Genomic DNA, 14,777 nt, shown 5'->3' with positions numbered 1-14,777 from the left:
TTTTTTTTTTTAGTATGCATGTTCATAGAAAACATGTTTTTCAGTATGTTGTGGTGTAAATTGTACCAAGTTTGTCTAGGATTTCAAACACATACAGTTGTGTGTAACACCTTGCTTATATTGGACGCCTGGATAGTGAGATATACTTTGCTATAGACAAAACATGTTATTGAGTTCTGTGTTCACAGTGTAATTCCATGTTAGTGGACTATAAAAGGGGATCCACAATAAGTGTTTGTATAATCAATTTATTCTACGATATACCAGGTGTATACAGATGGCTTAAACTGGTATTACACTGGCTATATATCAAGAATTACACTGGATTTGCACCAGATATTAACCTGAGTTTGTGGATCTTGTACGAAGCAATAGTGGCTATCTGTAGAAGGACATGTTTGTGTAGTTAGTTACTTTCTGACTGAGGTGTCAATGTGAGTCAGTAGTGTGTATTGTTGTGAGGGAGACGTAGGGATGATTAAGTGGTATCATTGCGGACCTTATCACCTGTAATACAGGTAAGTCTTACAGGACATCCTTCACTGGATCCACCTCAGCAAACAGCTCATAAGGTTTAATCAAATGCTTCAAATATTTAGAAATAACAACATGTCTGCTAACCTTCAAAGGGGCAAGTAGGGGATACCACCGCCACTGAAAAATCTTTGGGGGAACAACTTTCTTTAAGAAAGTGTCTTATATTTGGTGACAAATTGTCAAAACAGCAGCAAATAATCACAAATCTTGTGAACATCTTGAGGTATTTATTATGTATTTCATTCTTAAATGTTGTTCTCTCACAGCAGAGGGAGAATTTCAGGGATAGGAAAAGCACGATAAGGGTGGAATTTCCACAGCTTTGGGGAGGGTCAGCAGGCCAGAAACAATGATACGAAAACTTAAATTTCATTTCTTAAAGTTTATCACAGCAATTTCTGTTTCACAAGTTTCATAGTATTGTCAATAAAACATGGAACTGGTAAAAAGGATATCCATAAGGTGGATGCCAGATAACGTATACCAATGAATGGAATTGGTAATTCCATTTGGAGATGCACTGATATCAAGCAGAAGACACTCAAAGGTCAATAAAGTTGCCATGAAACTCATATCTGAAACCTGTCATCTACAAGGATTTGAAATATAACCTAGCTTGCATTCCCAGAAAACTTACTGAATGTTTCATATACGACAAATACCAAATAAATGGGTAAAAAATGGTTGACAGTAAATCCCCTGGGATTAGCACGATCAGAAATAGTGCTCAAATGTGCTAAATTATTTACTGAAGAATTGTGTTTTACAAGTCATAATCGTATACAACAGTTAAGTCAGTCAGACGACCCTGAAGCTCACTGTATGATTCCTTTGCAAACTTTTTGTAGATCAATACTCCTCAGCTCAGTTTTGATGTTTTGTGTAAGAAAACCTTCTAGATTTGATGGAGTTGATTAAGGATGAGTATCTGAGTTAAGATACGGTTTGTGCTGGATGCCACCTGATGGTTGGTATAATGTGTTGCTGTAGACTAGCTCATAAAAGAAGCATCGAATTTTGATCTCATGAATTAATGGCAGACTCACTAGTCAGTATATATCAATCAGTATATATCAACATATAAACAGTTTTTGTATTGACAATTAAAAATATATCTTATAATTTTCAGACAAACGTCCAGGACTCAAACTCTGCAGTGGTGCGTCGGAGGAAATCCCCTTCCCCTCGACCCGAACGGCCAAAATCTGAAATCAGCGTGCGATGGGCAGATCTGGTGGAAACGACGGAAATTTCACCCATCAAACGGCGAGAAGGAAGTCAGCAGAGTAAACCTCGCCCCAAATCTGACCTAGGTAAGGCATTTCACCTGAGAAAGTATATACCTAATTATCACAACACATATGTTTATACTTTATATATAATTAGTATTGTACTGGAGTAAATTGCTGTCCGTTTATAGTTCAACTTTACCAAGTGAATTCATCTGTAAATCTCCTTGAGAATGAATGTAGCACTATCAATAATAAGGGAAAAAATGATTTTTTTTTTTTAAATCAAAATATAAGTAAAATAAAAAGCTGATTATAGAACAATGTATTGAATCATTCATTGTTGGTGAATCTCAATGAAATTGTCTAAATTTGATAAGATATATATATACAATGTGTTGCATAAATAGATAGATAATCAGTTGTGAATAAAAAAATCTCATAAACACTTTTATTTTAGATCATTTTGTGAATTCATATCCTAATAAGAATGTTGTTTGTATCATAATTGAAATAAAACATTCCTAACAATCTTACTGATGTAAGGTTACAACTGTCAATTACTGAAAATCTTGATCAATGAATTAAAAGATTGGATCACAACAAATCAAGTGTCGTGAAATAAACATGTTTTATTTTCCTTGACGTAAATTATGAAACCTTTTGTAAGCTATATCAACATACTTTTGAATGAATTTGAGTCCGTCTCCAATGCATGTGTAGATATAGGACACACTATCCTATAATATTCAGAAGAAAATGTCATCCCTTTCGTAAACATGAACAAACCTGACCGTGTCCCTTCATCCTTCGTTGTCTTGTGTTGTTTCCATGGTAACCTATGTAGTTGCTATGGACGTTGTTTATATTAAGCTGTATGGAAATATTCCTGACTGTAATTGTTAATGTGAGCGTTTTGTTTGTCAGGTGGTACTTTTGAAACTTTTTGGGTATGGAACATCAAAATAATTGTTCACGCTATATCATGCTATGACCAAATAAAAAAACAATGTGTTGCATACGATTTTACGAAATATGAGAATACTTTTGTCACATTTTGGGGGTAGGTTGTGTGCATGGTGGGAACCAATAAAAAGCAATATCCTAAAGAGTTTATTAATTTATCAAAATTAGCTGTTAGAATTATGTTTACATTCATCTATTATAAAAGTGTGGTACAGACAAAGTTTGATTGTTAACCTTTTCAGAGGAGAACTTGGAATTGTTTGATGAACTGTATGGGGAGGTCCTAGATGACCTCGAGTCTTCTTGGGAAGGTACGATCACTGGTCTCCCTGGTATCTCAAGGGCAACACGCACGATTTTATCTCTGAAGGCAGCAGACAAATGATTTATTCTTTCTCAAAAAAAAATCTTTTCTTCAATCTTTCATTGATATTAAACATTGATATTAAACCCAAAATTATCACCTTAAAAAATAGTTTTAATTACCCTGCATAAATGATAAGTTTCTTCTCACAAGGTTTCAAAATGTAGACATTGCTTTGTATCTTTATTTTATTCATTCTACCTGAAAACCAAAGTAACTTAATATTTCCTTTGTATTTCAAAATTTCTTATTGTGCTAGATTTTTCACTGGTCCATTTCAAGAAACAAAATTAAGGTACATGTACTTTGTAAGAATGTTTCAGTAAATATACAATACCCGGTACAACTGAAGATTGTTACCTATCATTACAATGATCAGACGAGTGGAAAGTCAGAATCACTCCATCACTGATCCATGAGATTTGTCCTGCAGCTTTCAGAGTGTAAAATACTGCTGTCCCGTGATGATACCTCTGGAGGTCGAATGCTGTTTTGTGTCCAGTTGTGTTGTCGCTGTGTACCGATTGACCCCTACGTAGCTGATTAACTCTGCATGGTCACCATGTCCGAAACTTGATATCATGGCAATTTATTTTATTTTCAATTTCGAGTTTTTATTTTTGCATCAATTTGAATGAAAGCATTTTAATCTGTGGTATATAGATTTCTCAGTTGAATTATTCCCACAATCTTACAAAAATAAAGATTGTTGGTCAAGAAACCTGAATGAATAGTTTACATTCTAATGAAAAAATTATAGAACATTGTTTTTTACTCTATTAGTGTATTTTTCCCCCGGAAAATGGTTTTACCATGTTAAATCGCTTTAAGTTTTAACTAGAAATAATCAACTGACACAGTCAATGGGAGATAACTCTAACAATCAGTTCACATATTTTTAGCATGTTTGCATGAAATATCAGTGAAATTATGATGAGTTACAAAAGCTATCCCTCAAATTCTGCAAATGACCTGACTTCACCAAAATTTTGATTAGACTGTTTAAGGGATTCAATTAAGCTTCATTTGAGTAATTTGTGTCTCTGCTGTACTGTAGGATTGTAGGGCCCTTTCTTCCCAGTCAATGTAATTGAACCCCGATGTTATCATTTAGTTTGAAGTATGAAAATGTGACATAGTCACACATGGTAATTGTAATATAGGTATTTTCTCAAGAACGCTTTCATTTCCCTGATAATACAGTCAACCTAACTGTGAGTTTTGTACCTGTACTGGTAAGGGAGTAATTTTGATGGTGGCCAGCAATACGGACAGAGTAAGGATATTAGTTATATATTGACAGTTTTATAGACCCTATAATAAGCATACATGCCGTACTATTTGATCTCCACTTACAGGCTGTCTGTCTAGAGACAGGTAAGTACAACATGATAAGTTGAACTGGTAAGCCTACCTTTTCAGGAACCAGAAATCATGTTTGTTTACATTTGCCTATTTTGTTCAGATTATATTCTAGTCAGAACCATTGATAGACATCATGGAGGGCGGTCTAATGTAAAAAGCATTGAGGTGTTTTCTGGCTCTTCATGACCAAAGTAAAAGTTTTCAAAGATTTACATATTTTGAAGTGATCTTTTCCTTGATACTTGATATAGGGGATTGAGGATATTATGTGGTGCGTAAAATGCTGAAATGCATCAAGTGGTATAAGTACGTAGAAAGTATACATGTGACAGATAACTAGAACATTCGATAGCTTTGGTATTCTTGAAAAATCATCTAAACATAAAAACCTACAATCTCCCTCGCAATATTTTTTTTTTTAAACTGCAACAAATCAAGGGTGGTCTTTCAACAAATACATTGTATTGTAATATAGGTACTTGATGGTATCTCTGTTTTCAATTTACTTCAAATGATGAAACATGAGGTTTTTGAAAGTTTTACAAAGGAGTAAGCTGGTGACGATTAGAAGGATTATCTCCATTTGAATTATATACAGATTTTTTTCCATATTTGTTCAAGTTTGAATTTGTTTTAAAGAGTGCATTTGATAAATATTTAAATGTAATTGATCATTAAGGACGTATGCTGCATGCATGTAATTGTAAAATGAATCTCCTTTCTAAAATAGCTCCATAAAAGAGTCCACAAGATGAAATCTGATGAACTGTAGTTTGAACTTTATTTATGGTACGACAAATTTAGTACACAAATTGATAACACTTCCGCACTTCAAAATTTTGAAGTGCATTTTTGTCAGTGTTAAAGAAAGCCTATTTACCGTAGTTGAGGCGGTAATACTCTTTGGGTATAATATAGGGTCCTTGTTGGCTGGTGTGTCCCCATTAGAAGTGACATTCCTGAATCACTAAGGTCTGGTGTGTGTGTGTTAGGGGGGAAAAGTGATATGACCCCCCCATAATTTACAGCTACTGGACTAAGAGTGGCCTCTGTCCATCAGCCATTGTGTATCTAAATGTTTATATATTGATATGGAGATGTAGTGCTTGACCAGCAAAATTGATGGATTGTTAACGAGGAGGTATAGGCCTGACCAACATGGATAGATGTTATCTGTAACAAATTTTCTTATTTCTCTTCCTCCTTGGGATGCTTTGACTGATTGTTTGAAAATTATATTACTACACACGTTTATTTTTGCAAATGCTAGACATAGATGGAGGAAATGACCATGACAAACGGTCTGAATTTTGCCCATTTGGGTACTACTCACAGGCTTTCAAGTTCCAAAGAAATATGAAATGAGCACACAGAGGAACGAGGAATATGTATATGTTGGTGTTTATCAAGATGGAGTGTAAGATTTTCTTGGATCACTGAACAATAAGAACCAGAGGTCAACAGTATGTGTAGTACTGTTGTGATGATTTACTGTAATTAATTTGGTCCACAAGTTGATAAACACACTCGGAAGGCATGTTAGCTTTGATTCTCCGTAAGTATTACAGCATGTAAACCTTTATTTGCCAAGTGGTTTTATTTTGCTTCGTTAAAATGCCTGGCTTAATTATAATTTATTATTTTTAGTTCGTATTTGAAATTGTGGTAGAAACGACAATCACATTGTTATGTACAGGAGAAGTTTTCCGTAAGTTTATTGTAATGCAAACAGACAAACTGTTAGCAGACTTCAGTACAGAAGACCTGGTATTGGTGTGTGCTTGTATACATATGAATGCCGAGCTGTTCTTTGATATTTTAGTTATTAATAGCTCACACTTGATCAGATGATGCATCATGTCTATAACCATAATGTCCCAGTGCCTAAAGCTTTGTCATCTTTACCTGTAATTACACGATCAGAAACCGACTCATGTTTCTTTATCTTTTGAATATTTTGAATCAGGATGTATGTAATGTTAGTTGTGAATTCTATTATTTTAACAACAATGTCAAAAACATCTCCATGCTAAAACAACTTTTCGTTATTTTTAAAAAAAATATCCAAATGATAACATTAAATTACCTGGTAAGTGTGATTCCAATGTGCAGGTATACCTTGAGGAATAATTTCTCTGATGTATAGGTCTATACAGACTTCAGGGGGCCTAGGCCCACAGGACTACCTACCTTAACTTTACATCATACATATAACATTACCAATATTTTTATCACATACAGGATTTCAAGGATATTTATTTCCCATTTCCTGGGGATGAAACAGCTGAAAGTTACTTCCCTTTTAAACAGACCACCTTCCTGTAGGGTGTATCCAGTTTCTATTACTTACGGGTCATTAGAGTGTTTTTGAAAATTTTACACCTTTGAAGTATTTTTTTCTTTTAATTCATTCAAACCTTTTATGTATATTTCAGTTTAGGATTTTTTTCATTAGCATTAACTATTTCAGAGTTCCAAGGTCAAGGTCACCATTGCTATTTATAAAATTTTGTCAAACAACAACACTAGTTTGTATTGGAACAGGGGCATTACAGACATTTTGTAGTTTTCGTTCAGAAGTGTTCCCCAATTACACAGGGTTTTATTAACATGGTACAACTCTATACAGAAGTTATATTATTCCTGGCCACTGGCCATGGTGTAAGATAGGGAAGTTTGGCCCAAGGGTTTTTCAAATTGGGTTAACCCTAGCTATGGCTTGCCAACTTAGGGTAAGTATGCACAAATTTGAATACCCTGAGTTTGGAATTCTTCCTATCCCTGGGCATGAAATGTTATCTTTCTTTCGTTCCTATCACCAAAATTAGTTCAGAAATCACAAAAATACATCACAATTTTCACTTCTAGGTATCAGAATGGTCCTAATTTTGTGATGTCAGGCATGTGAAATGGGGTGTAAAATAGANCTGTACTTTTTCCGGAAGTACGTCACGAAAATGGACGCTGATGACGATGTGTCGAGCCACCTTAACCACTTTCTTACCTAGGACATTTCTGTCTTATACACATAGGAATGAAAGAGACTAGTGTTTTTATCTAAAATCTGGTGGATATAAATGACGCATATTATGCATTTCTGTCTGGAAATGAACATAAGTTGGTGGAAACATTTATCTATGAATTTCTGTTTAGAAGAAAACCGTTTTGATGGATATACATACCCCTTTTAAGATGACAGCTTGGCTCTTTAAAGAGGACACCATCTTTGTTTGGAGAATCTACAAATATATAAACCTCAACATTAATAACATTAAAACCAGTTGATAGCAGACTGTGGATCTGATAGATTGGATTGATCTACACTTTTAGACTGGTCCCGGTCTCTCGAATATTGAATCATTTAGAAAAAAATAAACTCTAATAATTTTGATCACTTGGATATCTGATTCCTAAGTTCTCAAACTAGGGGGAGATAAGCTAATAGTAAAATGCACCCAGGAAATTCTTCATAAAAAATTGGGGGCTGGTAGCCGGTCTACTTATACACTTTCTGTAGGGTGAAATTCAGGACCTGTACAATTTGTGACTCCATTCTATGCCTGCCACAGAAAAGTCTTATAGATTGGTATCAAATCTATTTAAGTATATAACTTTTTTCTCACACAATTTCCTCTGAAGACCAGTATTGGTATGATTTTCATAAGTTTATTTGTATCAATACAGTTTGTATATGTGTTATGTTATCAATGCTGTTTTGTTTGACAGGTGGAAGTTCCCTCAAGTCAGATATGAAGCCCTTCGGGAGCCAGACAAGTCTGCTGCCCTACAACTCCCTTCAGAGTCTGGACTCTCTACGACTTAGACACGAGGCAATGGACCCAAAGCCCAGCAAAAGAAGGGTAAGTCTGTCTATATAGTGTTCTTAGTAAGATTCAATAAATTTCCCATCACTTTTGCAGCTTTTTTCTCTTCAGAAAAACTGTAAAATGATTAGGTATGCTATATATTTGGTGTAAATGTCCTGTACAAATTACGTATTTTATGCTTCAGTGTAACTGAGTATGTTGAAAAGGAAAGATATTGAGGTGTAGCTGTTTTATAGAGATTTCAGGCTAAAGGGAGATAACTCCTGACTGACTAACAAATACATTGAATCATGAGGAACAACAATGTAACTAGTGGAAAAATATCTTATTCTACTTTCTTAAAACAACACATAGAAAAGATGTAATCAAGGTAAATAATACATTGGAAAAAAATCTATGTAAGTTTAAAAAACATGGGGGGAAAATATTATAGGAAGGTTTATGTAATCTATTTAGCAATACACATGAAACAATTTAATGGAATGTTAAATGATACATTAGAAAAATGTTATTTATCAAACTGGAATTTAGCCTGTTATTAAGAGCAAATTTTGACCCCAATTGATATAATAAAATTAAAAGCTTCATTAATTGAATACTTTTTATATCCGGATTACTTTAAAAACAATTAAAGCTTAAGGTTATATGCTACAGTAGTAGTGCCTGAGTTATTCCCCTTACAAGATCGGTCCTTTCATCAATCTGAATCAACAAAGTCCAAATCAGTTTACAGTTCTAAAACAGTATTTCGTATATTTATTTTGGAAAATTTCAACCCAAAAGACAATCTCTTTGTGTTCGGTAAAGTCTATTTCTTGAATGTTTTAACATGCTCAAAAAATACCCTAGAGCTGCTATTAGCAGGTGTGAACTACTATGTACCAAGGCATATCCTCCAAACCAACAACAATATGGTAAAACCTAAAGACTGCAGTAACATACCTGGTGTTTGATCTCTATACAATGACATAGGTTGATATGAAAAACCATGAGAAATATGTTTTAAATATGTATTGTATCTAAAAAAACAAAAAGAAATTGAATGATATATAATTAGGCACTAGATGATGTATGTCTACAGTATCACACTTGTATAATAACACTTATACCAGATGGGTTCTACAAGTTAAAAGACTGTCAAATGTTCCTCCGATATTGATTTTTAGTGCACGGAGAGAAGAAAAAACTTCCACAGAATTTATAATGAGATTCATTTACATGCAATCATTTAAAGCCATGATCGATATTAAGCATAATGTTGACTGTTTTGCTGCTATATATGAATACCCGTATATCCAGCATGTGTCATTTTATATACCAACAAGGAGCTGCACAGTGGTCTTTCTACCTGCATATGTGTCTATGAATGAAGAGATTATTTTGTCTTTTCTAAAGAAAATATTGTCATTAGACTTATCTTCATGACAAAACACTGGATAAAACCTTGTTGACAAACAGGCTTATACAGACCAATTACATTGTAAAAGATAGACGTGACCTGTTTAACTCCTTCACCCCCGCATATTTAAACTGGACTTGCCCAGTATGTGATATATTAACGTTCAAATGTGACTTTAGAGGTAGAGGTGTTAAAAACTGACATAAAGATCAAAATAAGATAAACGTTTGCACTGATCAACTGTACAGAATGTGTCCCATTCAGTACAGCTTAACTCCGCTTGACATGACCATCTACTCAACAGAGAATACAAGGTTATAGGATACAAACAATTCTATGGTAAGGAACTTGTTCTATAGCCGTATATATAACTGTAAACAGATAGCAGGAAATCCTTATTATACTGCCACTTTGTTAGCAATTTTGGCACTTTGAAAGGTTTGGTGAGACATCAGGGCTGATGTATGGAGGAATTGTTAGGAAAAAAGAAACATTGTCCTTGAAACAGTGAAATGTTGATGTAGAAGAAAAATGGCAAATGGAACGAGGCACATTATTTTGAGGTTTAGGTCTAGCCAAGTTATTAAAATGATAGATATGTATAGTTTACACAACAAAAAAAGATGTAGGAAAAAATCCATTGAGGATCATTCTCATGTAAATTTGAATAAAGATTTAAAACCTCATAACATTTTCAACCTAAAGAGATTAGAAAAAATACACATTTTCATGATGTTTAGTTATCATTTATGTGGGATCAATTGTCCATGTAGGTATTCAAATCATTACAAACAAATTATAACTGAAATAAATAACTGTTACTGTTGATTAAATTAATGTCGAGGAAATCAATTGCTCAAAAAACAGAATTGTAAAAAAATGGACAGAGGAATCGCACCTTGTGTATATGTTGCCCTGAAGCTGTTCGGCAATGACAATGCTATCAGTCCTACTGTGCTAGTGAGCTGTATTCAGGGGCAGGGTTTAGGGGTGCTTACAGGAACAGGTTTTAGGGAGATTAGCTATTGATGATAGTACAGATAGGCTATAGCCTGCTCACAGAGCCACAGGGTAATAACGTTACACTGTTTGGAGCTGGGGAGAGTTTTTCTCCTGCTCGACTGTGCACCGCACTATCGGACCTAGAGCATACCTGTAGCACTCCACATGTGACAGTGTATTTTGCTCTATTTACTGTTCTCCGGAAAGTGTTTTGACCTGGACTTGTCCTTGATGTTTTGAATGCAGGTTTTTCTAACAGTGGATATTTAAACCCAACTATTTCTTGGCTCAGCTCAGCGGTATAGCTTCGCTTGTTGCACTTGAATTTATAGGAAACTAGCGTGAGGATGAACTTCCGACCAATAGGAGGGATAGAGACAGGCACACATGCTGTACATTGTGATATGGAAAATCCTATGTACATACACTTCCCGAAAAATACAGTGGATAAAGACATTTAAATGGTAGATGATCCCCTACCTCAGGACATTACACATGGGGTCAAGTGTAGCTGTTGGTTTTAGTTTTAGAACAACTACAGTAGCTGTGTGCTAGCGAAATGACATGACACGCTTTTTGTGACGGTCTGATCAGCTCACCTGTACATGTGTTAGTGTCTGTGTTTATAGTCTCTGTTCAAAATCACTCGCTGAGTAAAATATGGTTGGACCGCACAGTGTTCAACTGTGATCATGACTGTGAAATTATTGAGGTATTTGTGCTTTTGACAAAAATAGCTGACACGTTTACGAAGAGTGGTGTACCAGTGTTGGTGAAGAATTACCTGTGTAGCAAAGTTAATGGAGTACCTGCAATTCTTCGTGAAAGATATGGCTTAGAAAGACATGGAATACATTAGCTGTTTAAGGACAGTGTGCAGTATATTATGTATGTAGTGTCATTTAAGGTGAAATTTAAAATCGTGATGAGTAACTTTTACAAAACACCATACATACAACACACAAAGGTCTGTATGTGTAAAAAGGTTTGTGAGATATTCAGACGTTTATCGTGAACTTTGGATGTTATTCTTGAAGTTGTGTCACGGAGTTCCGATGTCTGTCCCAATGTTTGAACATTGCCTGGTAGCAGATCTAGGCTGAATACACTACCTTTGATAACATATGTGGAATTTAATGTAAAGTTAGGATGCGTGGATTGAGTGTCATGGAGCCGCCACTAAACTGCAATGGGACGTCCACCCGATCTCTCTGCAATCTGGGTTCCAACGGGACACTTTCTGTGGAGTCGATTCCGGAACTTGTACAATTTCGTAACTCAATGTCTGCCACAGCTAAAGCAAACAGATATAGATTGGTAAGGAATCTGTCTTATGTTAGCAATAACTGCAACAAGATGTTCATTGTCGAAAAATCGATTGATGTTTTCAAATATCTAGTGAGGGGTTGAGGGGGGTCATGACCTTTAGTTATCATTAACTTTCCTTAGGTCAAAACCATGTTGCTGGTATGAATTTTGAAATGTAAGAATATGCCACCATCAGCATGTCTATTTGCAACTCAACAACAGGTATTGTAACAAGGTCAATGTTCCCCATAAAACACACAAAGAATAGTTGTTTGCTAGTTATGCCTATGACAGGTGTATACAAACATTGTATATATACAGTAATTATAAGACCTTGATGTAATACCCCCTGTCATTTGCCACCCTGTGTACTACAAACATATTTCAATGTCACTTTTTCCTGGTGGTTTAAGAATTCCTTTATCTGTTTCCTAAATTTATTGCCAAATCCCTTTATAATGCCAAAGTTTTACTGAACAAATGGTGGCAGTATAACAAGGTTTTACTGTAGTGACAACGTCAGTGTAATGATGATCCACTATACATGTATATACAAAGTGCAAAGTGCACATAGAGACATCAAAGGTCATAGTGATAGTTTATAATAAATGTGACTTTGTTGGGTGTTAAACTGTAGATTGTATATTATACACAACAGATAGATACTGAGACAGTATGATGAGTGCTTATCACTACAGATAGATACTGAGACAGTATGATGATTGATCATCACTACAGAGGATACATACAGAGGGGAATCATTAAGCCTGGAACATCCAAACGGTTCAGTAAATGACAAGTCATATTGTCACTTATAGAGTTTTGATGTTTCTGTTTCAAAAGAAATGTAGATATTTCCGTGCTGTGGAGTCTGTAAGGGCAAAACATGAACCACCAGTAAATGTGTATTGCACCAGTGTTACCAACGCAAACATTTTAAAACTGTGAATAGTTTTAAGAAACAAAACATGAGAATTTCCACTTTACAGTTTGTTAATACATTTTTTTCTGGCCTCAACACGATTCTTCAATGTTACGGACAATACGTAGAAAACAATGCTGGAAAACCGAATAAAATTTAGGGCACATACTGATTTAATTTGGAGTCCGTGACTGGTCGGAGTGTATATAGACCTTTCGTACTTCCTTATTTATCTCCTTCATTCTCCGTGTGTGATGGAATCACGTTGAGTATTTCAAGTGTCCAAAACTGCATGCCCACGTTGTTACATGTGGGATTGTCGTGTTTGTAGTGTTATACATGAATGAAGATCGGGAAGTAGACACCTTTCAGATGAATATTTACCTACTCGCAGGTCTAGAGTTATGTGTAAACAAATATTATGTATAACGTGATAATCCCCATGTACTGCTAATAGGAACAGACCTGCTGTATCCCACTTTATTATTTTTTCATATTATTCCTGACAAGTGATTGGCCAGGATTGCATCATGTGTCCACCGATAAAAACCGATATTAACTTGGAGCGTGTGTTTTTTATTGAAGGACTGGGTGTTTCTAAAAATAGAATTACGACGTGTCTCCAAACAATGCACCGTCCCACTTCCGAAGCTTTTTTTATGTATTTTTTTTTCAGATTGCTTACATTGCTGTTTTGTAAAATGATAAACCAATTGTAGCCTTTATTTTCGGTCAATACCTGGATTTATCGACGCGAGAAAAGATATATATTACAGTCTTGTGTTGAAATACATTTGAAAAAAAAATGAATCAAGGATTTGAATACTCGCAGATTCAGAATAAAAAACACATGATGTGTCTTTTATTGGAGACAGGGACTGTAGAGTGAGGATCAGGATGTAAGGGCCTTTCTGCTCCAGACTCGATGTCTTATGACTCATTCCTTGTCTCCTTGCTGGGCAAGTGTCACCACGTCAGGGCGTGTAGACCTGTTCTCTCACTGCCTCTGTCAGCCCAAATTCATCTGTTGCTAGGCAATGCCATTATTATTTACAGTCGCTAGGCAACCTAACCAATTACATCTCACTTAGATGTGCAAAAACATTTGCTTCTCCATGAATTAATTGTGAAGAATTGACATAAGTCTTCTGTATTAAGACTTTTTGTGAGATTCTGGAATTCTTACTGTGCTTACAAAAATCTCCACAGAGAGTGATAGATAAACATTGGTACATAGCGAAATATTTATAGCACAGTTTTAATGAGTTTCGTCAAGGATTGGAGAGTGGTTTTGAAAAATCAATATTTATTTTGGCTAAAATGTTTAAGTGTTTTAATCTTAAATTTGACAAAAATGATATTATTTTTTAGGTCACCTGAGCTTTGCTCAAGTGACCTATTCTAATCGCTTTTCGTCCGTCGTCGTGGGTGCGTCGTGCGTAAACTTTTACATTTTCAACTTCTTCTCAAGAACCAGTGGATGGATTTTTTTCAAACTTGGTCAGAATCATCCTTGGTAGATGAGGCTTTAAAATTGTAAAATTGGGATTCCTACCCCAACCCCTGGGGCCAGGGCGGGGCCCCAAAGGGAAAATTAACCAATATTTCAAAAATCTTCTTCTTCAGACTCAGAGGTACTACACTCATTTTCTCTGCGTGGAAAGAAAGATCATCAGGGGCTTTACTTAAATTGTAAATTTCAGGACCCCCGAGCTATCCGTTCTCCCTTGGGGAGGGGGTAAAGTTTACTATAGTTTATATAGGGAAATAACACTTTTGGGTATATTTTGACAACTTTCTGTAGGAAATTATTTTTACTTGGTGAGAATTATCCTTGGAGGTAGATGGTTTCAAATTG

General features: G+C 35.2%; 1 protein-coding gene across 2 annotated transcripts in view; it reads left to right on the top strand.

Moving 5' to 3' along the window:
• Positions 1 to 14,777, top strand: part of LOC110445775 — a 164,957-nt gene that overhangs the window by 125,575 nt on the left and 24,605 nt on the right. Inside the window, exons 4-6 of one of the 2 annotated variants that reach the window (XM_021490595.1) lie at positions 1,667 to 1,850; positions 2,975 to 3,043; positions 8,188 to 8,321. In XM_021490595.1, coding sequence (XP_021346270.1) covers positions 1,667 to 1,850; positions 2,975 to 3,043; positions 8,188 to 8,321 — 387 coding nt within the window. The remainder of the gene's footprint in view (positions 1 to 1,666; positions 1,851 to 2,974; positions 3,044 to 8,187; positions 8,322 to 14,777) is intronic. The other variant, XM_021490676.1, reaches the window with a different exon arrangement.

This window comes from Mizuhopecten yessoensis, unplaced genomic scaffold (genome assembly GCF_002113885.1).
Source record: "Mizuhopecten yessoensis strain PY_sf001 unplaced genomic scaffold, ASM211388v2 scaffold29, whole genome shotgun sequence".
NCBI classification, from domain to species: Eukaryota; Metazoa; Mollusca; class Bivalvia; order Pectinida; family Pectinidae; genus Mizuhopecten; species Mizuhopecten yessoensis.
Note: the sequence above shows the minus strand (reverse complement) of the source record. Positions and strands in the feature narration are given on the sequence as shown.